At 41.9% G+C, this 26,893-nt stretch overlaps 1 protein-coding gene across 3 annotated transcripts in view; it reads right to left on the reverse strand.

The window, feature by feature from the left end:
• Positions 1-4,388: 4,388 nt before the first annotated feature.
• The window catches only part of mtss1lb (MTSS I-BAR domain containing 2b), a 63,729-nt gene continuing 41,224 nt past the window's right edge, over positions 4,389-26,893 (reverse strand). Inside the window, exons 4-15 of one of the 3 annotated variants that reach the window (XM_041066164.1) lie at positions 26,236-26,320; positions 25,359-25,450; positions 24,968-25,042; positions 20,571-20,728; positions 20,103-20,210; positions 19,911-20,008; positions 18,509-18,656; positions 18,239-18,313; positions 16,275-16,430; positions 15,609-15,791; positions 14,578-14,743; positions 4,389-14,000 (exon numbers count right to left, since the gene is read on the reverse strand). In XM_041066164.1, coding sequence (XP_040922098.1) covers positions 13,114-14,000; positions 14,578-14,743; positions 15,609-15,791; positions 16,275-16,430; positions 18,239-18,313; positions 18,509-18,656; positions 19,911-20,008; positions 20,103-20,210; positions 20,571-20,728; positions 24,968-25,042; positions 25,359-25,450; positions 26,236-26,320 — 2,231 coding nt within the window. In that variant the 3' untranslated portion in view covers positions 4,389-13,113. Of the gene's footprint in view, positions 14,001-14,577; positions 14,744-15,608; positions 15,792-16,274; positions 16,431-18,238; positions 18,314-18,508; positions 18,795-19,910; positions 20,009-20,102; positions 20,211-20,570; positions 20,729-24,967; positions 25,043-25,358; positions 25,451-26,235; positions 26,321-26,893 lie in introns of all 3 variants that reach the window. The other 2 variants (XM_041066080.1, XM_041066242.1) reach the window with 2 other exon arrangements.

Below are 26,893 nucleotides of genomic sequence, written 5' to 3' on the forward strand. Positions count from 1 at the left end.
ATTATTTAATACTGTAATCACAGTTAGCAGCGGTGGAAGTTAACTAAATGCCTTTATTCAAGTACTGCATTCAATACAATTTTAATTACTATATCTGAGTATTTTAATTTTATACTACTCTACATGTACCTGTGCTTTTCCCTCTACTGCATCCACCTATACTTTGCAGGGTTTTATACACAACACTTTGGTCATTTTACTTATGTAACATTCTGAATGCACAACATTTACATATAGTTTAGTACTGCTACTTTTATTTACTTTTAAATACATGACTATCTCTTCCACCATTGGTTATTAGTCATTAGATAATTCTTATAGTGGGACTGTGTTGATTAAGCTCATTCTTGAAGCCTTAGTTTTTGGTTTTGATATATCATTCTAAATTGTGTAATTTTAGAGTAGAAAAAAAATCCACCTAACAGCAGTATATTTATTGTACATATGCTGTAGTGGATTACAGATGTACCTTTGATTGTGTCCACCCACTATAACATGAAAGATTTTTACCATTTTGTGCAGGACATCTTTAAGTTCTCATTCCAGTTTTGATTATGTTTGTTTTAACAGCAAGATGGCCAAGCCAAAATTGTCCCTGTGCTAGAACAGTACAGGGGCACTGTGGTGGTGGGACATGTTGCCTCAGTGAGACAAGTCCACTTTGAGCAATTTGCTGGCTTAGCAGACAGTTAGGTAAATAGTAGGTAAAATTGTTTAAGTTTGACCCTGTTCATAAATTTGTACCAGCCACATTTCCCTCAGATCTTTGTCAAAATCAAATCAAATATTTGATACGTGTAATTTTTTTTTCTTTTTTTTGCTCATGGACACAGGACACATTTATCCCTGTGCATTACTGCATGAATTTATACACAGCAACTCTTATTGCTCACCAGAACTAAGGAAGTGGGGAACAGTAATCATGGGTACGACAGTAATCATGTTCCCTGATGTTACCAGGCTTCACATGTTGCATGTATATTTTGAAATCCAGAGACCTCTCTAGCATTATTCATAACCAGGCAAAGAGTCCTTTTCTCTTGTTTCATCCTCGCTGTCATTGTGTGTTGTGTCAGATAAAGGGATGCTTTTAAACCTTCTTTGATCTTCAAGGAGACAAAATGGACATCACACAGTCCTACTGCACTGTACTTACCATCTCCACAACAATGAGGTGTGTGACAAAATGGCAGAAGGCGATGCAAGTTTATTTACAGTACATACACATCTCACAGAAGCTGCCTGTCAAAGTGCTAAATCAAAACAAGAAAATAATGTAAATGTATGAACGCAGAAAAGAAGGAACAAATAAATAATGAGCTCAAAAGCTAAATGTTTAAGAAAATGTAGCTGTAAACACAAAACCTTTCAGCCTAGATATAAAAGAAGCATCGGTCAGATAATGACACATGTAAGTTTGTTACAAACGTGTGTAAACACTTATTCACCATGTTTCATCTGAGCAGTAACAGGACCAGCCTCTGATGACCAACAGGATTCACATAGTAAAAGAAACCACGAGTTGTATTTGTGCCCTAAACCAGCAGGTAAACGAGCAGCACTATTTTAAAAACAGCTCAGTGACACACTGAAAGCACGACTGGAGGGTTGTGTTCAGCTTTCATGGGCTTTGTTAGAACTCCAGCAGAAGTTTTCTTCAGGAGCTGCAGCTGTCGAACAGGCTTTCTGCAAAGACCTGAGAGGCTGCCTCACTTTCTGGAGATAAAGGCATGAATGTGTTTTTTTGAGGACTTTTTTTAAGCATGAATCCTTAAATGTCTTAGCATATTTTTTTAAAGGAATCAGATGGAGTTATTTTATCTTTTTATTATCTAATGAGCTCCTATGTCATGATCTAGTATGGATAAGGTTTGCCACTTCAGTCAGGCCATCATAAAACTCATTTCTTCACACTACAAAAACACAGTCAAATAAAAATGCTGTGAGTATTTAGCATTGAGGATTACAACCCCCACTTTCCTCACATCCTGTCTGTAATAACAGGGGAAGAAAGTGGGCTGTTCTAAAATACAGCTCAAAGGCTATACGCTCACCCTGCTGGAGCCCTTAGGTAAACGTTTTTCCCTCTGCTGGTGTTGGGTTGTTTTTGATGGAAATCTTATGAGCTGCTGGAACAGGTGTCAGGAGACTTCAGAAGACTGAAAGCAGAAGCTTTTATTGATGCTTGATGTGTTGAGGAGAAGAAAGATGAGCAACACAAGTTTGCACAGTGTAATGCCACCCAGCTCTGAAACTGTCCTCCCTGGTGACCACGTTAAACCTGTAACTACATTACCACCTGTCCAAATAAAGTTATTCTTTACTGGGTCCCAATTCTCAAACACTAATCCACATTTTACCCAACTCACGTTGTCCCAGTTACCCCTATCCCACTTAGAGAGACCTTGTATAACTAACTGACCATGAGACACAGAGACACAGGCTGGTTGTTATGGCTATGACCTCTTCCAACAGAGGCTCTGACTGTCCTTTCTCTAGTACTACATGTGCAAGGTCTGTACTACAGCCTTGAGCTAGCTGATTTCTAGCAGACAGCTATCCTACAGACAGACAGTGAAGTACTGTTTTTAGGGCCTCATACCTGCTACTAACTAAAGACCTAAAGAAGGAAAAACTGCTTTGCATGTGTCATTATCACCAAACTGTTATCACAGGTTCATCTGTCTTTACTTGGAGGCCTTTTTTTGCACATTGGCCAGTTGTTTCTTTCTCATGCTTGTACTGATGAAAGTATTGAGGTTTTAAGGTTGAGAAAGGTTCAGTTTGACCCTTAGTGAACTTCATAGGCCACTTTAGTTTATTTGGATACATATTTGAAAATAGACAGAAAGTAAAAAATGTGCTGTTGACATTTCAGCATTGTTAAAAACCATATTACTTTGCTGTATTTCATTGGCTTTGTACCTGTTCTTCGCACAATGACAATGAAGTTGAACCTGATCTAATCTAATCTAAATCTAATCTAATCTATCCCCCAGTGTGTGTGTGTGTGTGTGTGTGTGTGTGTGTGTGTGTGTGTGTGTGTGTGTGTGTGTGTGTGTGTGTGTGTGTGTGTGTGTGTGTGTGTGTGTGTGTGTGTGTGTGTGTGTGTGTGTATGTGTGTGTTGCTTTTCTGTTAATGAACCACAACAATAAATGAGTCTTTTCAATACGTCAAACAGCAGCTCACTGTTAGTGGAGCCAACAATGAACAACACCATTTAAAACTTTTAATTACAGTCCCAACATGTGGAGGACAGAGCAGCAGATACACACTCACTGCTCTACTGTTTCAGCCACACACACACGCACACACACGAGACAGTACATCAGGCTTACAGTCTCAGGCTGCTGCAAGTTTGAATGAAGCGTGCCTCCCTCAGATTAATTGTGGCCCACTTATTTTTAATTAAAATTTCGTTGTGTGGTTCCATGCTGGTAACGTGGGAGTAAGTGTTAAGTAAAAGAAGTCTGTCCTTGAGTCTTGGTTCAGTTAACCAGTAGAGTATTCGCTGATTCTCAGGAGGTGAAGGCCTGCAAGAGCAGCTTTTGTTGGAAACTGAACATCTCTCATCTGCCTGACTCTTTCCTGTACAGCTCTAGAGTCTGACATATCAGCAAGCATGAAAATGGTTTATCTGTATATGTATCATCACTGCTCCACGTGCCTCAGACTGGCATCTTCATGGGAATTTAAAAGGTCTTGGGCGCCCCCTACCAGCACACAGTAGAACACATCCCATTCCTCTTCACTTCCCTAATTTCCAGCTTCAGCTCTTTGTCATGGGCAGTGACATGGAAAAAAAGACAAATGACTTGAAGCAGAGACCACACACTCGGGAAAACTTTAATGTCCACTAAGCTGTGAACAGGACCTGGTTTAGTTTCTTGGCAGCCTGATCAGTTTCTGTATAGTAGGTTACGTCCAAAAAATACCTGAACAGGGCTTTTCCATCACTCTCTCTCTTTAAAAAAAACAAAAAACAAAAAAAAGCAGTGAATACGTTTTTGGTTATCTTTTAAATGTTCCTTGTTTTGCATTTACACTATTGCCCAAAGGGATTTTAGTAACCGTCATCATCCCTGAGTCATAGTTAGCTGAATTTTTATGTACTGCTTTAACAGTGTGTCTTTTTAAATTTACAGTGTCTGATTTAAATTGAAATTACTGCTATCTTCTTATATGTAATCTCTTCCTCACCAATTTTATCACACAGAACCTCCACAGTGAAAGTATCAGTGTCACATTGTTATTAGTTCTCAAGTCACTGACCCATATTCTCTCAGTGTTCCGTAGCTAGTGAGCTGTGCAGGTTAGTTCAGGATCTTCAGGACCTTGTTTCTGTCTTGCATAATAAGGCACGCTGTACACAGCAGCAGCGCACAGTTTAAGTACAACTTTTATTAATACTGGAATCATCACAGTGCGTTTTGTTACATTAGCAGTGACTAAAGTTAACAAAAAAAAGGGAGAATTTTACAAAAAGGAAGACAGAAAAGAAAACCTTATCATCAGCGACAGAGGCAAAACAACCTTAGAAATTAATTCACAATAAATTAAAGAAGAAGAGCCGAAGAGGGGACAGAAAAAAGAGAGAAAGACAAGACCACAGCGCCTGCAGGGCTACTCGGGGGGGGAAGAGAGCAGAAAAAGATGGGTTTGTACAGAAAGATAAAGCAGATGTCGACTCTGTCACAATGTTATCCTTTGAACGAAATAGCCCCATAGAAATTATAGCAATGCCTGAATGGTGAGTTGTGGAGAGATTTCATTGCAGAGTGCAGATGGAGGCTGTAGTGGAAGAAGAAGAGAAAGAGAACGAGCGAGCGAGAGACACCACCGAGAACTGGAGTACTGACAATAAGACATTCAGTTTAGTTACAGTGGCAGTGGCACCAGGAGGCCACTTTGGCCACTCTGTTCTGCATGGCTGTATGACAGGAAGTTGCAATGTGTTTCATCACGATCCCCCGGAGAACTTCAGTGGACCCTCATGTAGCCTCCGAGAATCTACCTTAGTCACGTTTACTTCAGATGAGTGTGTGTAATTGTGTGTGTGTGAATGTGTAGTGGATTTCTTCAGTATTAGACAGCAGGAAGGACTGACAGATTGTGTGTAGGAGGTGGGAGGGAGGAACAGTAGGGGTCTTAACCACATGTCCTTGTGCAACACACACATACGTACACAGACTCACGGACACACACGAAGTACACATTCAATATAACCTGGGCAGATGGCTAAAGGAGTGGGTTGCACATATAGCAAATTCACAATACTTGTTTTGGACTGATCATAAATACAGCACAACCTGTCCTCCAATGGTAAGCACAGTTTCTGTCTTCTTTTCTTATTACTTCCATTATTTCGAATGGGTGAGCTTATTTTTTCTCTATATAGTACATACAGTAAATTTCCAGTTTATACATATTTGAAGGGAACCAGAGTTTGTGGGACGAGTCATTCCACAACACAAACAAGGCTGTTGTCCACAAAATTTCCACATAGATTTCTAATGGCGCGTTCATGCTGTGAGCAAATGCTCACAGTGGAAGTCTGCCATTTTCCTATAAATCTGAGTAACCACGGAAACCGAAAGTGCGGACAGTCAACAAGATTACTGAGTGAGCTGGCCATGGCTGAATGTTTTACAGTCATCAACAGGCAGATTGTTTTTTTGATTGCTTCTGTTTTACCCTACCTCTAGTTCCATGGTGTCACATCTGGGAAGCTGTCGATCGCTGTAAGTAAGATCTTCCTTTATCTCAGAATGTCTCAAACAGTAGTTGGAGAATAGCTGATTACTGATACTGAGTTTTTACTGGCTTGCAAAGGAGGTTATGGAAGATATGGATCTGGGAGGATGTGATCTTCATCAGAGACTCTGATGAAGAAATGCTCTCTGTCCAAATGTTAGTTGCAGGACCTTATCAAACCCTTATTCTTACAATGTGCTCCAGATCTCATCTTTTCAGATCCTGTATGTATGTTGAGCTTTTAAGTTGGCTGGTGCACGGAGACTAATTCACCTTTATTCCACAAATGCGTGATACAGATTTACAGATTAACACTGGTGCCAAAATTTTGCACAAAGAGCACAACCTCAAAAGCAGGAAAATGGCTACACTGTTTACCAGCGGATTTTATGTGATGGCCGTGTGGGTAACATGGCCCACTGTATGTCGAACTACTGCTCGCACTTGTATCTTGTAGGTTTCTTTGACAGAAGCTCACCAAGAAACCATCAAAGTAATATGAGCCGTTTTTGAGATTAAGCCAAAAAGATGTCTTAAAGAGCTTGATCAAGATTAATTAAAATGTAATCTAGCACTGAGATGGAGCATCTGACATCCAGCTGTTTGCTTTGAAACCTGCGTGTGTTACTGGTTCAGAAGGGAGAAGTTTGCCCTTGCTAACGCTTCCAGCCCTTCTTTGAACAGCACACTCTAGACCCATAATGATACCACCCGTTAGCCATTACCACACACACCCACATGTGAAGCGCTGCATACATGCATGCTGACATACAATATAGAGACACACACACGGAGAGAGAGGGGAGGGTGGAGAGTTGAGGGTAGACAGAGAGAGAGAGGAGCAGAGCTGAGCTTGTATTCACTGTAGACTGTGGTGAAAATAAAGACTTCATCAGAATTATTTTTCATTAGCTTTGATGGGCTGTGAGGCACAGAGAGGCAGAGTGCAGCCACTGGGATTCTCATCTTGACAAGCGTTGTTTTCTAACTTGTCAGCTAAATAGCATCCCTGGGTATACCGATCAGTGGATGGAGGTTGAGGGGCCTTGTAAGAAAAGAAAGAGGAAGATAATAAAGAGGTGTAAAACGCAGATGTAAAAAAAAAAAAAGAAAAAAGTCTGGGATCAGAGAGATTTGTAAATTCAGTTCTCTTTTGCTTTCTCCATTTTCCATTCTGGTTGGTCAAAGACGTGAGCGTGGAAGTGTAAATTCCATACTTAGTTAATTGGCAGTTTTCAGACACCTTCAGGCTTTTTAGACAATGTTGCTGTGGAGTTATTATGCCTCAATCCAACCGTGGTTCCAACATCTCAAAAGACTAATCACAGTTTTCATTAAATGTTAAAGGACCAGTGTGTAGGATTTAGGGGCTCTACTGGCAGAAATGGAAAATAATATTCATTTATTCATCAGTGTATTATCACCTGAAACTAAGAACTGGTGTGTTTTGGATTATATCATATCTACATAAGGAGCAGGTCCCCTTCCATGGAGCCTGCCATCTTGCACCGGCATGTTTCTACAGTAGCCCAGAACGGACAACACTGGCTCTTCAGACGGCCTTTTGCTTTTTTACATGACCTGAAGGCCACCATAGGTTCTCCTACAGGCTGGGAAAGAGAGGGGTGAGGGGAGTGGTATTCAATTCGTTGCAATGTTCAACCTCACTGCTAGATGCCACTAAATCCTAGACACTGGTCCTTTAAAGGAATATTTCAACATATTGGATTGTTTTGTTTCTTCCTAATCATGGTGAGGATGCCACACAACAGGGTGTCCAGGAAGTCACTGTTCCTGGCCAAGAACTAGTCCAGAACATCAACCCACTGTAAAAGCACAAGTTGGTGGTTTGACACCTCAGGTTTTGTGCAGAAAACAAACAAGATATAGAATGCTAATTAGCAAACTTCAGAGACACTGGTGGATTATTTATGTTTGGGTAAGCGTGTGCTTCCAGTTTTCATGCTAAGCTAACATACCGGCTGTAGCTTCTGCTGGTATCATTCTTTTCATCTAATTCTCAGCAAGAAAGCGGAGTGTCTCCCAAAATGTCAAACAATTCCTTTAACATTTGACAGTCTGTGTGAGCTGATTTCAGTCATATGTACAAACTCAATACTCAACAGCACTGTGGGACAAGATATATGAAGAGAGAGACAGTATTTTGTGAAGTCATTGTTTCAACTTCTAATCAAGTATGTAAAACGTATACTACCTGCACCATGTTCCATGTTTGTATTTATCTAGATGTTGTCAAGCTCACACACTGGCCTTGCTGTGCAACAAGACAGCTAATAGCTAAAGAAATTAAAATGTGGTAATGTCACTGAAAGTTCAAATGAGTTAAAATGTTCCTGTTGACATAGCTTGTTCTGTTTAGACATGCTGCTGTTAGGACTGTGTAGTTTTCTCAGTTGGGGAAGAATGGATTGTGTTCTGTGTCTATCTTATTGTGTGTGTATGTGTGTGTGTGTGTGTGTGTGTTTATGTGTACCCACGCATGCCTGCACGCATGTCATTGTGTCAATGTATGTTCCTCCAGAGTGTCCTGTTTTTATTGTATCACCTGCTTCGCCCATGTGCCGGTAGGCCTACTTCTACCCACATACATGTACACTCATAGAAATGGGCATATTGACACATCTGTAGCAGAGTAGTTATTTCAGCTTGTTCAGACAGTTAGTTCAGTACACAGTTAATTCAGCATGTTAAAAAAAAAGACATTATTGTTTAGTTAGATAAAATTTGTGCTGTTAATTGGGCAATTTAAAGGAAAATAGCAGTGTTGTATCTTACTCTCATCTCACACTCATCCTATAGCCAGTCGTCCCGTTGCATGACAGTGTGTGTGCAGTTAGATCTGACTGTCTTGACCTCTCAATCAATTCGAAAAACCCTATATTTATAGAATCCTTGTCTTGTCCTGAGTTTTTATCCATCATTTGGAATTAAGCAGCGTGTCTGCCCTGCAGGGCACTATAAACCCTTTATTCAAGCAATAACTTATGGTAGATAACTGGCAGTGAGTTCAGTTTCAGTTCGCTGAATTAATAAACATACAGCACATACACATTCAGACTAGTGGAATCGACTCTAGCAGTGTCCTTGGATGTATAGTCTCAAAACTCCAACCTCAAATCATACCGTTAGAGCTATGCAATATGGAATAGCTTTTAGATGGGGAACACAGGTATCCTAGAGTGGACAGAACAGTGGTATTTTCCTTTAACATACCCACACAGGAACATCATTGTGAATGTACGTACATGCACACTACCCCTGTATTGCTTTCCTGATGTTCAGACAGGAAACTTCATTCAGTTGTACAAGAACAAAATTCGGACATTGCAACATTTCAAACAAGTCACACATGTACAGTTTGATATCACCCTCCAGCTTGTAGTACATTCAGCATACGTACTTATATTCATGTACAGTGTGACCTCGACAGGCGGTCTTATACAAACACTTCAGATGAACATTTTCTCACTGAACCACCCAAAACATTTAATTTTTTTTTGGGGGGGGGGGATGAAGTCCAAGCCCGCTGCTCTCCCCTTCCACCCTCTCACCCAGTCAGATTCACCTAATACATCACACAGCATCCGCATGTGACAACACACATACAGTAGTTTCCCCCAGACAAAAAAAAAAAAACATCCCCTTGCTGAAGCAGTTTCAGAGTTCAACAAAAAAAAAAAAAAGTGCTCGCCGAGGGTGACTATGTTTAATAATTGCAAACATTCTCCTCTCTGTCTCTTTAAATTAAATCATCCTAATTTTCTTATTAAACAGCCACAAGTGTGTCTAAAACAGTGCTCTATTCAGCAAAAAATAAACAAGTCGACAAAAAGAGCATGTAAGAGCTGATGTCACTGGCTATGTTCAGGTCACTGCTAGAAGCGCGTACAGAGGTGTTGATGAAGAGTTCACTAGCCTACAGTTCAACAGGCAAACAAAGACACACTCACTCTCAGCCCACACATCCTGCATCCACATGTTACACAGCGTAGTAGTTTGTGTTACAACTGGAGTTTTTTCTTCTTTTTACATTAATTAAAAGTCAGACTAAATATTCAAACAGTACTTCAGAATGGAAAAAAAAACAAAAAACAAAAAACTGAATGTAATATTTTCTAACAAACCTTTATACCAAATCTGTGCGCCTGATTCTCGATTACAAGTACAGCACATACAGTACATACTGTATGAACAGGCAGTGAAATGCTCATTCCACACATCTGGTCCTCTCTCTGTCAGCCTGAAAAGTCTAATTTAAACCACTCAGCTTCTTCGTCATCAGAACACATTATCAGGCTTCACCTGTTATTAATGTCCATGAATAATCCTTTCATGCAGCCGCGTCCTGAGCTGAACTGTGTTATGTGCACCGAACTGAGCTGAACTGTACTGGAGTAGTTTAGACAGCAGTGATGTGCTCACACAACAATCAATAAAGGAACTTAATTACTGGAAGTACATTTATTTTCTGTGACTGAATAATGCTGGTATAAATGTGCTTACGTTTCAGGTGACCTCACTCTTTAGTAACCAGTATTGGTCAAAGTACATGAAAAATGTTTTGTGTTAAACATTACATGGCAGCAACAGTAGTTGGTTACTTGTTACTTTACTTCCAGTACTAAGTCCGACTTCATCACAGGTCTTTCAACAGCTTCAAAGCTTCCACAGCCACTCCTCACATTTCCTGTATTCTGTACTCTCAGCGGCTAACGTTAGCTTAGCCCCAGTGACTGGCCAGAGAAGTCCTATCCTCAACTGATGGCTTGATCAAAGGCAAAACTACCAGTTGTTAACTGGCAGCAAAGAAAACACAACATATAAAAACGTTAAGACAACTCTGGAGTTACCAGAAGGTGCATTTATCTCTCTCAGGGGCTCACCGCCACCCCAAACCTCCTGCCCCTGTGCCAAGCTAACGTGTCCAGCTGCAGTCAGAGAGGACGTTGATGTCAATGCTCCATCAAACTCTCTGCGAGACAGCAAACATTCTGATTCCCAAATTGCTGATTAGTAAACTGTAACGAAATTTCTGAATTTTAAAATCTGTAATCCCTACATTTTCCAAAGTAATTTGTTACTGTTCAGCACTGTTAGCAACCAACTGTATTTGTGTTCTCTTCATTGCGTTTCATCATTTTTTGCCTCCTATAGCAATATTATTGCAACTATAGTGCTCTGCACAACCTTTTGTTTTGTATAGTATCCTTTTAAATGACATAAGATTGCTGTAGTTCATTTTGTGAAGGGGGAAGGTTTTAACTAAGCCAATCTGGGGCAAAAGACTGTTATTCAGCTATGTTCAAGGCTTCACTTTGCTTTTCCACAATGCAAAAACATACCATTTTTATTGGTAAGACCATATTTGCAGATAAGCCAGGTTGTATTTACACTTTAACATGCGCATACACTTGCTTTCTAATATAGAGTAGGGAGACAAGTAGCTCTTGAAACTGTTTAGTGTTGTTTTTCAGTGCTGTGAGTACCACAAACAAAATAATGTTTGCCACCATTGTTATGTCTCTCGGTTCAGAAATGTCAGAGACAGATATCTTAACCTGGACAAATAAAACCTGGACCGTTTGCATGGCTAATGAGAAAATTTGTTTGTTTACAGGGTGAACCAGGACTTTAAAGCCTACTTCCAAAAGCAGTCTGGCCTATCTGAGCAGTGTATTTTTTGCATTGTGTGTTCAATCCTTCAGATACCAGTGCAACCACATCATAAAAACCTTCAGAACCATTCGCAGACCACAGCAGGCCGTGGCTTGTACAACACTGAAGAGCCCTAACCTCAAATCCATTTTTAGGTAGGTATTTTGCTCTACTTTCTTATCCCATCTCTCATTTGACCAATCACTCCAATTCCACAAGTCTTTATCACTTCCTCTTGTTCCCTTCCTGTCTTCGTCTTCTTCTACAAATAAAATAATTTCCTCAGGACACAGTCTTATTGGCAACTTCTCTCTCACTTTCACTCTCCCTATCAGACAGCATGACTACAGCAACACCTAGTGGCTATTGTACATACCCTACCAGCTTAAAAGTGCTTACAGTTTTCCTTTTTTTCAGCATTTTTGTAATCGATTTCCTCCCCTCAAAAGAGACAGGGACAGAGAGAGAGAAACGCCAAAGCTGGCTAGGCATGAATTCACAGTCGACGTGTAATTTAGCATTCCTGATGATTGCCTGAATGTGACAAAGGAGAATCCACAACACTCCATCAATCCTCTTTTTCGAAACAAGAAAATAAAACACATTTATTGCTCCATTTCTGATTTAACATTTTCTCTCTGGTTCTAGAAAATATATATGAATATATCTATACGCCTGGATTACTTGTCGTAACTTACATCTCTCGTACAGTGGCAACAAGGTAAATGACGTCACGATATAAACAAGAAAGTACACGCACAACACACAGGAGAAAAGCCCTGCCCTCATTGGGTAACCAGCTGTCCTGCAGCAGAGCTCTACCCACCCCCCTCACGCATACACACACACACGCAGCCAATCACATGTGCACACACGCTCATATTTCACATTTGCACACACGCATACACATGAACGTACGCACACACTACACAGAGAGAGAGAGAGAGAGAGGGGAAGGGGGCACTAGCACGGTTCAATGCCAACAGTATTTTTTTAAAGACTCTTTTACATTAGGATGAACCAGAGGAGCCCTCTGGCTTGTTAGCTCCCCGTGCTAATACCAAAGCTTCAGTTCAGTGGGCTAATAAGTACAGTGTGTTGTTGCTGAGACAGCCTAGGTTCATGTCCAACTGGTCACATGGCACTCTGACCCCCTTCACTCTCTCGCCTTCACTGGCCCCCTCCTTCAGTCATCAGTCTTTCATCTCAGATTAGATGGTCGGGTTAGTTGGAGAAGAGGATGGGGAAAAGTGTAAGTTGGCAAACAGAACAGAACCCAGTCTTTCGCTCTTTCTTGGCCTCTTTTTTTAAAATCTTATCTGTTTTTCCTGCAAGTCTTTCCGTCCCTGGGTGAGGGTGTAGAGAAGACAAACATGCGTCCAACACACACTAGTTATAGTGGCCTGCTAGGAGCCTGTCAATATTCAGTATTTAACTTTTAATTGTCAGCATGGATTAACATTATTAATGTTATTATTATCATAATATTGTATATCATTTACTCTAATGGTGTCTTTAAACTTATTTTTTGTGTATGTTTTTGTTTTCATTCATCTTTTATATTATAGCTTTCCCTACATGGTTAAGTTTTTGTGTATGTACTAGGTGGTTGGGTTGCACCACACCAACACCTGACTCCCTACTGGCTGACAAGTATCACCTTCTTCTTGCTTCTCCTCCCATCACAAGATGCGCGGCGCTGAGCGGTCATTGGAGACGGTCTTGCGAAGGCGGACTCCTCTCCTGATAGTGGTCAACATATCACCCGACCCTTCTGCGTCCTCTGTCCCTGTCTGAGTGTCGGTGGGCCCAGTCGGTGGCGGGGCCGGGTCATCGGGGAGGGCGGGGAATGGAAACTGCCCTTCACCAAGGGCGTGTGCACTGGCTACCAACTCGCCGATCTTCTCCACTAGGCTGTGCCTATTGGCCGCGATCATCTGATCCTCCTCTGATCCGGCCCCTGAACCTGTTCCCATTGCAAGGCCCCCATGCTGCTGGGCGTAGACCTCTAATGCCGCCCCTGATCCCCAGGCGGTGTTAGGCAGGCTGAGGCGCTTGGGTGACGCCTTCACATAATCGAGCGCACCCTGTGTGTCCTCCATTCCGGTGAAGAACACGCACTCCTCACTGCCTACACGCACAGGCACACCACCTGGATGCCCTCCACCTGCATACCCACCACCACCTGCCCCAGGTGAATGTGAGTCTCCAGGAACAGTGGGTGTCTTTACAGGCACAATGGGTGGTCGGATGGGGATGGGACCCGCATTGGACAGTGTGCGCCTCACGCCTGGTTTGGTAGATGGGGTTCGCCGGATGGTGGCAGTGCCCGGAGTCCCTGAACCACCTCCACCAGCTCCACCAGGTTGTCCTGGTATCCCATGAACCCCGGGACCAAGAACACCACTGGGTAGCCCGGCTGTACTGGCTGGCCTCTTGGTTTGGATCATGCGCCGGTAGTTCTGTGCGATGTTAGAGTGGCGAGGAATGGTGGAGGACTTGTCGAAGTCTGTCTGTCCATCTGGACCTTCAGCATCACCGTTCACTGAGTAGCAGTCATAATCTGAGCCTGATGCGTGGGGGGAAAGAGAAGGTAGAAAAGGAGATGATGATGGACTTTTTAGATAAGGGAGTGAGAAGAGATTTACCATCATAAAAGGAAAAGAGGAAAAACAAAGTGCTGTGATCACAGTGTTGGATGAACACAGGGATAGCCACATTATTTAGGTAGGCTACTAGGCTAAAAGAAGTCGGCAGCAGCCAGCACTTTTATGCAGCAACACATTTAATTTCAGTTTCATCTTCATATTGTCATTTCCTAGCTGCTGTCGAGGAAACTATCAGATTATGGGACCTGTCATATACTATACCTGCTGCTTGGATGATTAGAAGGATAATTGACTTTGTTTGATTTTGGTTACACTGCACTCTGAGGACAGGGATTCTAAGGAATTCTGCCGAGCTTGTAAATATCAATGTGTCAGTTTGAAAAAATCCATTAATACCACCCCATCACTGGTTGGCTTTTCAGAGATTTTACAAAAAATAAGATGATGAATGTGGCCAGGAGAGATCTAATAAATGTGGGCTCCCTAGGCTGAACAAGATTGAAAGCTGCTGTAAAGTACAGCAGATTAGAGTTTCACCTTGTGACGGGATTGTGTCCTCAGAGCAGGATGGGGTTGTGGTCTCTGTGCTGTATCCACTGGAGTACTGCAGGGAGTCTCTGCTGCTTTTCTGCTGCTCCATACTCAGTCCTCTGGTCAGCACCATGGCCAGGTCACTGGCTGCTGGTGAAACCTCCTCTCCATGCTGAGGACAAACAGTAGAGCAGGTTGTTCAATAACTCAATTCAGACTTGGGAGAATTATTTCCATCCTTTTGTTATTTACATGTGGGATATGTTCCCATAACATCAGATGCTGCATGAGTGTATCAGCAGCCGTGAATGTGCTAATAATTCACTGCCCCAAATAATATTAAAAGAAAAAAAGAAAATCAAAAAATCAAAGTATTACACCAGCCACAGTAATAAAATACCAACAAGTCGACTTCATATCGACTGAAAACCTCTGCTGGTGCTTGTTTATGACTGTCTATAAATTCATACAAACACTTCTTTTGTATGACTTATTTTTCCCCCTGAAAAATGTTTCTGATACACATTTCAGTCCAAGATTAACTCAGTGCTTTGACCAGCCTCTCCATCAGTTAACAAGTGCTTTTAATGATTTGGCCAATACATCCTGTGTTAGAGTGTTCTTATAATGTACTAGCACATGCTTACAAAAGCCTTTTTTTATCTGTTACTTTCCACTTGAGTGCCTGGAACTGCATTTTGTACATCATACCTGACCCACGGATGAGGGATTATTTTTTTCCTCATACAAAGATGCTTCTTTTCCCTTCCAAGGAAACCAGTGAGTATCACAGACAACACTTATTAGTAGTATTAACTTGGTATTAATCGGCACCTGGAAGATGTATTGCTGTTGTAGTCTATTGAACGCAATAATTTCATGGCTTATTATATTATAAGCTGTACATATATTTCTGCATTGTTGTCCACATGCTCTCACAATATTGTAAATATCCCTCCATGTCCATAAGCTATTTCCTTGATTTATTTTACTGTACTTATGTCTTCAACCTGCTTGTGTGCTTCATCAAACATTACCTTGGCAGCAATAGTAGCTGGGGTCATCCTGGGTCTCTGCCCATCATCGGGGTGCGATGGCCCGGCGTACCCCTGGGAGCCCGGCGATGCCTCGCTCTCCCTCAGCCTATCGAGGGGTTCCTTTCTCCTCTGGACTGCTGCTGCAGCCACCGGCTGCTCATACTGACCTGCTTTGGACCAGTCCTGAAGAGGTGTGTGGAATTAATAAACAGGAAGTAGCAGGTAGGATTAGCATGCGAGACTTGTCCACTATCCAGCAGTTTGAAGCCCTTCATCTGAGTGCAGAGAGAGGGAGCCTTTCTGGGTGGATTGTGTCTGGGTGCTAGGACGAGTGTGTGCGTCTGGGTGTATGTGGGCAGGGACCTTTTTGAGTATTTGAATATGTTTAAGTTGTTGAGTTGCTCTCCACATCCTGCTTAGTATTAGTCAGTCTCTAGTCGGAAGATTGCCAAACCAGTGAGTGAGACAGGGGAGGCCAAAAAAAAAAAAAAACGCATGCACACACAGCAGATGGGTATGAATATTTTAAGGAGGCAAAGCAATGTGGTTATGAATGAGTTAATCAGCTGATGAAGATGCAGAGAAAATAAACTGTAACTGAAATGTGTCAAACAGGAACGGAAGAAAAGGTGCAACTGAAGGAATGGAAGCGAATGGAGAACAAACCTTCCAGATAGGAACCTTTGATGTGGGAGAGGAGGAGCTGGATCCGGGGGGGCGGGTATAGGGTGGGGACGCAGGAACAGGAAGAATGACAGAGAGAGGCCTGGTGGAGCCAGAGTGAGAGAGAGCGGGGCGGAAGGTAGCGAAGGACGAGCCAAACTGCGGGACAAGAGACATAGTCATGTCATCAGAGAAAGAAAAGGACACGGATGTGGACTGAGAGAGAGAAAAGAGGCAGCCAGCTGTGGTGGGAGACCACTAAGCCAAGCACAAGAGAATAAAAGCAACACATCTGTACACACACACACCTACAACAGACACTCGCTTTTTTTTGATAACCTAGTAATGGGCTCTTTACTGCTCCCTGAGGCTGGAGTACAGACCCGACGAGAGCTGCAGTTATGGTGAGTGTTTATTTCCCCATCAGCCACAAGGTGCAGCCATGAGCCCATTCCACATTCCAAAACAAATGGACTGGCCACAAGAAAGTGAAATTATACTTTATCGTCTCAGTGCTTTTTGCTTTACAGCGGTAGCCCTACATTTGTCACAGGGAGATGCAGCTGTGGTACTGTGAGCATGGTGTTGCTTCACGTGGGCACAGAGATGACAGAGGTTTTAGAGATGTAAAAAAGAGTGGCTGAGTGTGTGTCTATTGTCTCTAACTTCCTGATAATTTAAGTAAAAATACACAGATATAATCAGTAAATCAGCATGATTGTTTGGCAACAGTGTTAATCAAGCTAACCAGTGAATGCGGGTGCACACAATCCATCGTGACAGTGAGCGTCACGCAAATTAGAGATGGATCAGGCACTTACTGCCGTCAGAAGGCTGTAAAGAGTGTTAATCAGCTGAAAGGAAAGGTAGTCATATATGCAAGCTGCTTAAAATCAGACATGAATATTTACTTTGATTTTTCTTTTTTTTCTGCACATGGATGTGCATGCTGGTCGAAGAATGTGTAATGAAAAGCAAAGAGCTCTCCAACATAAATAAAAGTAATCTGTGATTTTGCACCTCTTCTACCGGTGTAAAGTGCCACTAAAATACAAAACAGGAGCAGGTGATGGGAAATTTTCCCTGTATGCGTAGGATGATACCACTTTGCACCATGAGGCTCCTAAACATAGACCCTTTGATATTTTTGATTTGGAAACCATGGAGATACATTAATTCAACCAACACGTGATGCCTGAGGGGAATTTTTCCTTATTGTTCTCCTGTAAAATAAGTTGAAGGTATTTAATTTGATGTTGCCACTAAAATGCATTCTCTGCTGGAAAGCCCATTTAGCCCTCAGCTAGCTACGACTATCTGTGCTCCTGAAAGTTTGATCCTACTGTTTTCAATATTCCATTAGACTTTTAAAACTAAACTTCTTCAGCTTTGGTGAACCTAACTCATCCCTGTGAACAGCATTGTATAATTCTGCTCTGTAGTGATTTTATGCCCCCACAATCATCACAGTTTTTTTAACAAAGTTCACCTTTACCACACACGAACTTTTGTTTCTGCCACCAGAAAAAACTGTATTTAAAAAACACATTCAGTAATAAATTGTAATGCTTATAAGTTAAGCTGTTTTAATTGATTTCTGAAACCACTAAGAGAGCAGTTTTGGGTAGATGAACAAACCTGCTGTAGAACAGATGGCAGTATCCCCTGACTACAGCAAATGTAGAACAGTTCAGACTTATGGAAGTTGATGGATGGAGGAAAAAAACAGCTAAATTGGCAGTAACCAGTAGGTCACAAAGTGTGGCTGCAACACAGATGATTGCCTCATCACAAGTGATTCAGCTGCCATCTTTGCTGATTTAAATAAAATATAATATAATAGCCTCCAATATGAAATCATCATGTACCCATTCTCTTCTGTTTGGGCCACACACTAATTTGGCTTTTGGCTTTTGTGTTAAACAGTTGAGGACTCCATACTGTACAGTATGAATAAGTGTACTTACAGTGGTAGGGGAGCTGCATTCACTGACTGACTGGCATGTTTCTGAGGCCTCTGATGATGCTGAGCTGGATGATTTCTGCAGCAGAAACGTGGGGAGCAAAAAAATGTGTTTACTGTTTGGCCATATGGATAAAGAATCAATATGTTCATGTTTGCATTGTGTGTGTGTGTGTGTGTGTGTGTGTGTGTGTGTGATTTTAAGTCCCAATCCCCCACTTACTTTGAACTTGTGTATAAATACTGTATGTGTGTGTACTTCAGGCATTTGTACCTGGCTAGTGATGTCCGAGGGCATGGGTGAAGGGGGCTTGGAGTAGATATTAGCATCCTGGGACACGAAGCCCGAATCATGGGAGGAGACGCTGCTGAGGCGGTGTGCCGCAATGCCCCCTGGTGGCGGAGGCTGGTGTGGCAGGCTGCTGCGGTATCGATAGGAGGAGGAGGAGGAGGAGGAGGTGGGTGAGTGTGGTTGGGAACCTCCACCACCACCGCCAATACCACCACTACCGCCTCCTCCTGACGAACGGGAGGCACTACTGTGGGCGCTGTTGACGCTGCTGAAGGGGGTGGGGGTGCAAGGGAGCAAGGGAAGGGTGGATTTTTGAAGGGGCAAGGAGTGTGAGGGTAAGATGAAGGTGATGGTTGCCAACGTGGAGTAAGGACAGTATTTAGAGAGAGAGAGCATGATTACAGGAACGTGTCAAAGCGATGGTTTGATTTAGGAAGAGGAAGTTGAAGCATATATGAGAGGTTGGTTATGATAAATTGATGATCGGAGGGTTTTGTGATTGGTTTACGTGATGGATTGGAGTTCGGGAACAGTTCACAAGTTGTTGGTTGATCAGGTTAGTGACACAGCAGTCACAGTTAAAAGCAGAGACCCCAAAAATGAAAGGAAAGCAGGTAAACCAAACACCCCGCAGGAGAGAAAGAGGGCAAATCACGAGTGCACACAAACAAGATACAAAAAAAAAAAAAAAAGAGAGACAAGTGCAGAGAATGTGGTTGGGGTGAGGGAAAGGTGGGGGAGAAGGGGTGTGGGGTTGGGGGTAGACAGAGAGTGTGTAAGCTTATGAGGGTCCAGGGCACTCACACACACAAACACACACTGAACACTGGCTGTGAACTTGCATGCTTTAGAGTTTCTCCTCGATGGAAACTGCTACTACTACTGATAATACGTGCATATACTGACATGCACCGAGTGATTTTTTTCTTTATTCAGACAGAGAACCATAGAAACCATTTTTACTTTACAGTTTTCCTCTTGAAGCATTCATTTTGACATTCAAAGATTCAGATTTTATGCATGTATTATTTACATTTACAGGTACACGAAGCAGAGCATGTGGATAACACGACTCGTCTGAAGCTGATATTTATACCTTGTGTGTATTTTTATTTGTGTTCAGTATTTATTTAGCTGCTGTTTCTCTGTCTGAAGGCTGTGGCTCATTTCTTTGGAGATTCCACTAAACTGAAGATGACTGGACAAACAGTAATGATGGACTGACACAGACAGAAGGACTGACAGTCACAGTGCAACACAAACATCAGGGAAGGCTCCTCTTTCTGATACTCAGTCTACACATCACTGCAAAGAACCCTGCAGCACAGGCGTGAGATTTTGGTTATGTCTGTGTGTACATGTGTATTTGTGTGTGTGTGAGTACCTGCACATGCTGCTCTTGCGTGAGCCAGAGCTGCTTGGAGATGAAGGAGGGGTCTGATAGGACCAGCTGTAGTCTGACCCCTTCAGATCCTTAATCACCTGAGAGAGAAATAAACGGAGCGAGTTAAAGACTTTGGTTATTATTTATTTCTTTATGTGCGTTCTGCGTGTTGCTGGCATGTGTGCGTTTCACCTGCTCACTGGCGGGGGGCAGTTTGTGAGGATCGGTCGTCAGCACAGTGAGGTCATCAATGATGGCCTGGAGGTGGGTGATCTCTCCCAGCATGGCAATCTCTCCATTCTTAAAAAAAAAAAAAAAAGAGACACTTCAAGCACACTTCAAACATGGCACACAGTGAATATGGACTGCTGAACTACAGTACTTTCCTTGTGGAGCTTTAAATATTTTTGTACATCCACAGTGTGTTTCTCTTTGTGTGCTGTGAGAGCTACAGGATGACATGCTATTGTGTTTTTTTATGTTATGTCAGAGGAATCAGAAAGGAGAACAGTGGCACTACTGTGTGTGATCAAAAACAACATTTGTGACTCCAATGGACTGGACTGATGTTTCTAGTATGACATACAAACTACACATGAGGAGTTACAGTGAAGATCAACATCCCCCCCTCCCCCACGCCCTCCTCATCGATCTCCTCACCACGACTGGCTGAAGGAAGCCAATGAAGGTACAGAAGCGACCCCTCTCCTCCACCAGGGCACGGCGTACTGCCTGCTTCTCTGTCTCCTCCATCAACAGGCACATGTCGGTGACATCCTGCATGGCACTGTCCAGCTGAGGCTGCAAGTCCCCTCGCCCTGGGGTGGGGAGGGTAGAGTGGTGGTGAGAGGGGAAAAAAAAAATATGAGATAGAAGATAGTGAGACAGGCAGATCAGGGAGAAGATGATGGTAGACAGATATGAATGAAAGAAGTGGGGTTTTCAGCAGAGAAGGTGGATGAGAAGAAAGATGGAGGTGCAGATAGTGTAAGATAGTAGAAGTGGAAGGGAGATATAATGTGTCTCGGTATTTACCATGGTAGAAAAAACAGAAGGATTAACATGATATGGGATTGATGGGATATCTCCTTACCAGCCTCTGCTTCCCATAATGCACTGCTCCATCAAACAACTAGCATACATTGTGAAACTCAAACTGAATGAGATCAAGTAGGCAGCAGTACCTTGTTTGATGTTTTGGCTCTGCACTTGTTTTAATTCTTATGTGAAATCTATACTGAAAGTGTATCATGTTATGTTATTAGGTGTAATTATTTTAGGCAGACAGCAGCCAGCCTGATAACATACCGTACGATGCTGACTTGTCAGTAATATGCTACAGTATCTAATATTGGCAATTTCTCTCCTTTGTCCTCAGACACTGAACAGCTTTGATTATGTTTCTCAATTTGTAGGCAATTCACATGAAATGTAGAAACTTCTAGAAATCTAGTCTGGGGGGGCTGTGGGTCAGGTTGAAGAGCAGGTTGGCCAGTGGTCGCTGGGTTGGCAATTCGATTCTCGGCTTCCCTGAACCCAGGTTGTGTCAAGATTGCTGGGCTGTGTGGTATGTAAAGCCTCCTATGCAGCTAAATTTGCTTGTTTCAAGCAAAAGAAAGCTCCTATCTAAAATGTTTTCATGTAAATTTAATGGGGCATTTTTGCAATGTAGCATTCATTTGGAGGCCTGTCCACCTGACAAATAGAAGTCCAATATTTTCTCTCCTTTTAGCTCTGTTTTGGTCTCCAACAACTCCAGAGGGACTCCCGAGGAACTCCAAACGGCATCAGTGAAAGCAGTTAGGTTGAGCTGAAACAGCTGCAGGGTGGGGAAACTGCAGAATTGGTCATAATGGTATGTGGTCTTGTCCCTTTCACTTCACGCAGTCATTTGATGCAAAATTATTGATTATGGCAGCTTTAAATAATGAAGTGGTGTGATGACTAAATTTAAACTATGTGTGTGTGTGTGTGTGTGTGTGTTTGTTTTTTGCAGTCAAATTCAACTGCAAGACAGTTCAGCCTTGAAGATACTTGCATATACACAGCAGCATGTGTCCTTTGTGCGAGCTGTCACAATTGTCACAGTTCCCACTTTTTCGGGAGACCCCCAATCGAGTTAAAGACTGTTGTTTTTCTGTTTTCTTTCCTTCTTTCAGCTAATACTTGGACTAAATATATGCATAAAAAATCAACCTCAGTGTGTCAGGGTGTACAGTTTCCCTCTCTGACACCCAACCTAATGACTACAGAGCCAAAACACAGATTATGTCTTTCTGTCTTAAAATTTTGCTACTTGCTGTAATTGCACAGCAGTGGCTTGATGGCAAAAGCTAAGACATAGGTGCATACATGGTGTAGAAAATCTTTATCTTATATGCTGTGAACAGAAAAAAACACAAAATGCAGGGAATGGTAATAAGGCATGAAATAACTCTTTGTAGTGTTACAGCATGCAAAAACGTCAGCAGAGACATCTGCAGTACCAGAGACAGAATGAAAGAGAGAACAAGAGAGGAGGGGTCGCATGAGAGCAGAGGGAAAGCCTGCAGTGTGACTACACAACTAATAGTAACTGCAGGAGTCATGCAGGAGTCAAGGAAGAAGAAATTGCTTCATGCACTATAGGGGTGAGACTGCAAACTACTCCAACGTCTTAAACTATAAAACTATAGAAGCTGAATTCTAATCTGTCACCAGGAGGCAAAACGTGAAGTGAAGCTTCTTTAAGAAGTGTAGTTTTCTTTTTCTTTTTTTTTCTTTTTTTTTTTTTTGTTTTAACTCATGGCAGCTGGTTTATATTTTCTTCTAATTGAGGAAAATATAAGTACCATAATAATTTTATACCTATCACACGATCATGAGACCAAAAGAAAAAAAAAAACATGTTTTCAGAAATGTTCGGTACAATAAATGGAGCTGTCACGTGGCTCGATCAGTCTATTGAAAACAAGGCTGGTTTACCCAGTAGACAGTGTGCAGGTGCCCTTAGGCCCCAGACCTCCAGGAGGCCTGAAATCCCCAGGAACCACATGCGGCAGTTAGTGTGTGATAATATAAATAATTGCAAATGATTTTGTAAATATTGTACAAACCACAAAAGCAAATTATATTAATGTCAAATGTGAGATTATAATAATTGTGGAACATTTCTACATAACATAACAGGCAGGACCACTTGCTTTAGTAACACAGCTACAAATCAATATAACAATGTCTGTAAACTTAATACTAAGTACATTATATTTTTGGGGGTTTTTTGCCCTTAATTTGACTTTTGACATAACCTATTTCAGGTTTATGTTCCCTTTCTGTACTGTGCTATGCATAGGCTATTGTAATTACACAATGACTTGAACTTACCAAACACATATTAGTCAGAAAATCATTGTGTCATGTGGTGACTGCAACATGTCTGTGCACTGAACATAGTTTCCCACAGTTCTGCAGGCAAAGCTCATCATCCCAACCCTCCATTATCAAAGAAAGTGCTAACACAAGGTCATTTTTTGTCCATGTTAATTTTCAATTTTTGACTTGAATAATTAATTACTAAATACTGCAATGCATGGACAGAATGTGGGGAGAATATGGAGCCCTCAGCTCATATGTGGGGGGCCCTGGTGGGTTAATCCAGCCCTGATTACAAGACTTTCTCTGTTGCCCTGAAGTCAAGTTTAAAGACTACTCCATACAGATGAACAATTCTCTAATATACAGAAAACGTCCCCATGATCATAAGGAACCATTGTAACAAAAATATAGTAATGACCAATCTGAATAGAGTGACTTCAGATGGGTTTTAGCCTCCACTACATACATGTCTTTATGGTAATCTGCAGGACAAAGTTGGGAATGTGAGTAAGAAAGGAGGTGATGCAGTTGAGCTGTAGGCAACAGGCTGATACTTACCCTGGATCTCTATTACAGGGGGACAAATACCACAGGGAGGGAGAGACAGAGAGAGGGTAGCAGTGAGAAGGGGAGACAGCAGAAAGGATGCAAAATAAGAGAGAAAGAAAAAGGGGGGGCAGAGAGAGAAAGGGGGGAGAGAGAGAACAGAAATAGCAGAACTCATTGTTAAGGTTAGTACAAGGAAGCCATCACAAGACAGCCACAGTGCCACAGGTTAGAGCCAAAATAACACTGCTGCAACCAAAAACTAAATCCAGAAATAATAATACCACCAAGCATCAGCACTCACAGGGCTTACCAGACACTTGCAAGCATAACAGCAAAGGACTCTGCATAGTTTCACTGTCAGTTTTACCAAATGTTGTCTTATTGAACATTATTTTATTATTAATAATGTTTTATAGTTGAATTAGTTCATTAAATTTATGTAAATGTATTTCATTTATTACTATGGTTTCAGATAAAACAATAACAACGTATTCAGAGTTACAGTGATAGAGTTGTATTTAACAAATGACAGGGTGTGTTAGGAAGATAAGAATATTGAAATTTACAGACATCTTACATTTATGTATTCATCTGCCTGGCAACTGAGTAGAAGCTGTTCCAGCAAGAAAGCACCATGCTATTTATTGGTTGCTGCATCACTGAGTGAAGCGTTCCATGACGAATGAGAAAAGACCTGCAATACTGTCGAGCACCACTAGATGGAAATATAAACCTACAATTCTTTTTACCTAGACTGTGTAAAGTCTGCGGTCCTTGACCTCAGCGAATGAATCAAATTTCTTTCTGTGTGTGTTGGCATTTGAAATCGCTGTATTCTGAGTCTGTTTTGTAAGGCTTTTATCAATCAGATACAAACTATGAATCAGCATTTGATCTACTGTTGGCCAAGTTTGTTTGTTTGTTGGTGCTAATTTACCATGCGCTAGCTCTACTAGCAACAATGATGAGATCATAAAGATAACTGTCTTAAAAATGTATCCAGAGGTATTCATAACTCAGGATCAAAAACACATTTGATCCTGAGAAGCCTGAGTGACCTTGTAAAACATAATTTGACCTTTAGTGTGACCTTCTAACTATTCTGTCAAATGAGAGAGGAGCCTGAGCTGAACTGTTAAGCTGTTGACTGTTACCTTTACGAGCCTTCTTCTGTAGCTTCATGGTGTCAGATGACTTCTTCTTGATCTCGTGGCGTGACCTCTTGTACTCTGGAAATGGGACGAACAGACATGCTTTGGTTAAAGGAATGCAAATCCCTCCAATCCCTCCAATATTGATTTAAATGCTTCCAAAAGCTTTGAAACCAAGAGCTCACTGATACAAATTTTACACTGCTTGGTGGAAAAAAACACTGATCCATACTGATTAGAGTCAGATCAGCATTGGACTTCATATTAGACTGTGTCCTACTCCAGGAGACAGTTCAGATAAAAAGTGGGGAAACATACTGACCACACAGGGGTCTGATGAGCCTTCACATTTAATCAAAGTGCACCTGAACCTTGACCCCTGATGTGTGTGTACCTTTTGCATGATCCTTATCTAGCTGGTTGGCTGTCTTCTTCCAGTCCTCAATCTTGTCCTGGAGAGGTGTGATCAGACTCTCCATCAAAGCACTGTAGAAGAGAGAGAATTAGGAGGAAGATGCATAAATTAATGTTTCATAGGAAATCAGTCCCATGGCCTATATTTCCATGGTGTGATGTCTCAACAAGAGACTTAGCGCCAACAGTCACGAACCCCATATTCCAACCACCAAGCCCCAGTGAAAGTGAGAAGCTACAATATTTTCAGGAACAAGATCATTTTATAAATTCCATTCACGTGCTGTTCCACTTTATAATTTTAGTATCTGGAAAATTGCCCCCCCCCCTATCCACGCTTTCATTCATACAAATACACATACATTGGAAGAGACACATGATAGCTTTTAGATTGGCTCCATCTTCAAAGGGACCCCTGCCATTACCATGGCCATAGATCATCATTATCATCACCATCGGTGTAATGGCTTTTGCAGTGGAAAATTCATTAGAGAGTATGGAGAATGAGGGAAAAGGCAAACAATGGTTGAAAACAGACTCTTGGTGAGGTTTCCAGAGTGGTCTGCGTTGCGTGCCAATGGTTGTATTCATTTACAGTCATTTAGACATGTAGAGACAGAGCAATGCTCCAGCTGACAAGAAAGCCTCACCAAACATTTGTCCCATCATAACCCTCAAAACAAGGTCAAGCTTCAGATGGAAGCACACATGAGGACTACCATTTTAGGACTCGTGAAAAATCCTAATGGGCTATGTCGTAAACTGGGCAGAGGAAGGAAAGGAAGCAGATGAAGGACACAAACAATGAGAAGAAAATAAATGAAGGAAGAAAGAGCAATGAAGGACAAGTATCTTACTTGGTGAACTGGCGAAGTTTGGCCTCGATGCTGCGATGCCTCATGCACATCCTGGTCAGAGCTGAACCAATATCCCTGGTTGCCCCTAGAAACACAAAACAGGCAGGTTCATATGATGAAACACACATTCACATTTACCACAAAAGGCCCTTTTTGTTCCACAGAAACCACACAAAAGCTGTGATCAGTGTTTACACTTCAGCTATTAGTGTGCTATGTAAAGTAAATGCTATTAAAAGCATTGTATCCTTCCAACACATGAACAGCTACAGAGCTTTTGTATCCTTTCACATTCAGCCAATATTTACACAAGACACTGATCTGCCTCTCGAAGATACTACACACACTCCCAGCTTCGTCCAAATAAAGTAGTATCTCGTGAGGGTGTGTTTGTGGGAGAGCCGACCACTAAGGAACCCGGCTTCATGAGCAGCTAACCTGCAACTGTAAACACCAGTCTATTTTAAGGCAGAGTAGATCCATGTGGAAAAAGCTGACCCCAGAGTTAAAGTCACTTTAAGTGATGGCAGACAGCGCTAACTTCCAAACAAGGTGCTCAGAACTGCTGCAACTGTACAGGTGGAACGCCACAAAAAATTATACTGTAGCTTCATTTTCATACTATGTACTTACTTTCCAGCAGATGTAAGGCTTATAT

Source organism: Toxotes jaculatrix, chromosome 1 (assembly GCF_017976425.1).
Source record: "Toxotes jaculatrix isolate fToxJac2 chromosome 1, fToxJac2.pri, whole genome shotgun sequence".
Classification (NCBI taxonomy): domain Eukaryota; kingdom Metazoa; phylum Chordata; class Actinopteri; family Toxotidae; genus Toxotes; species Toxotes jaculatrix.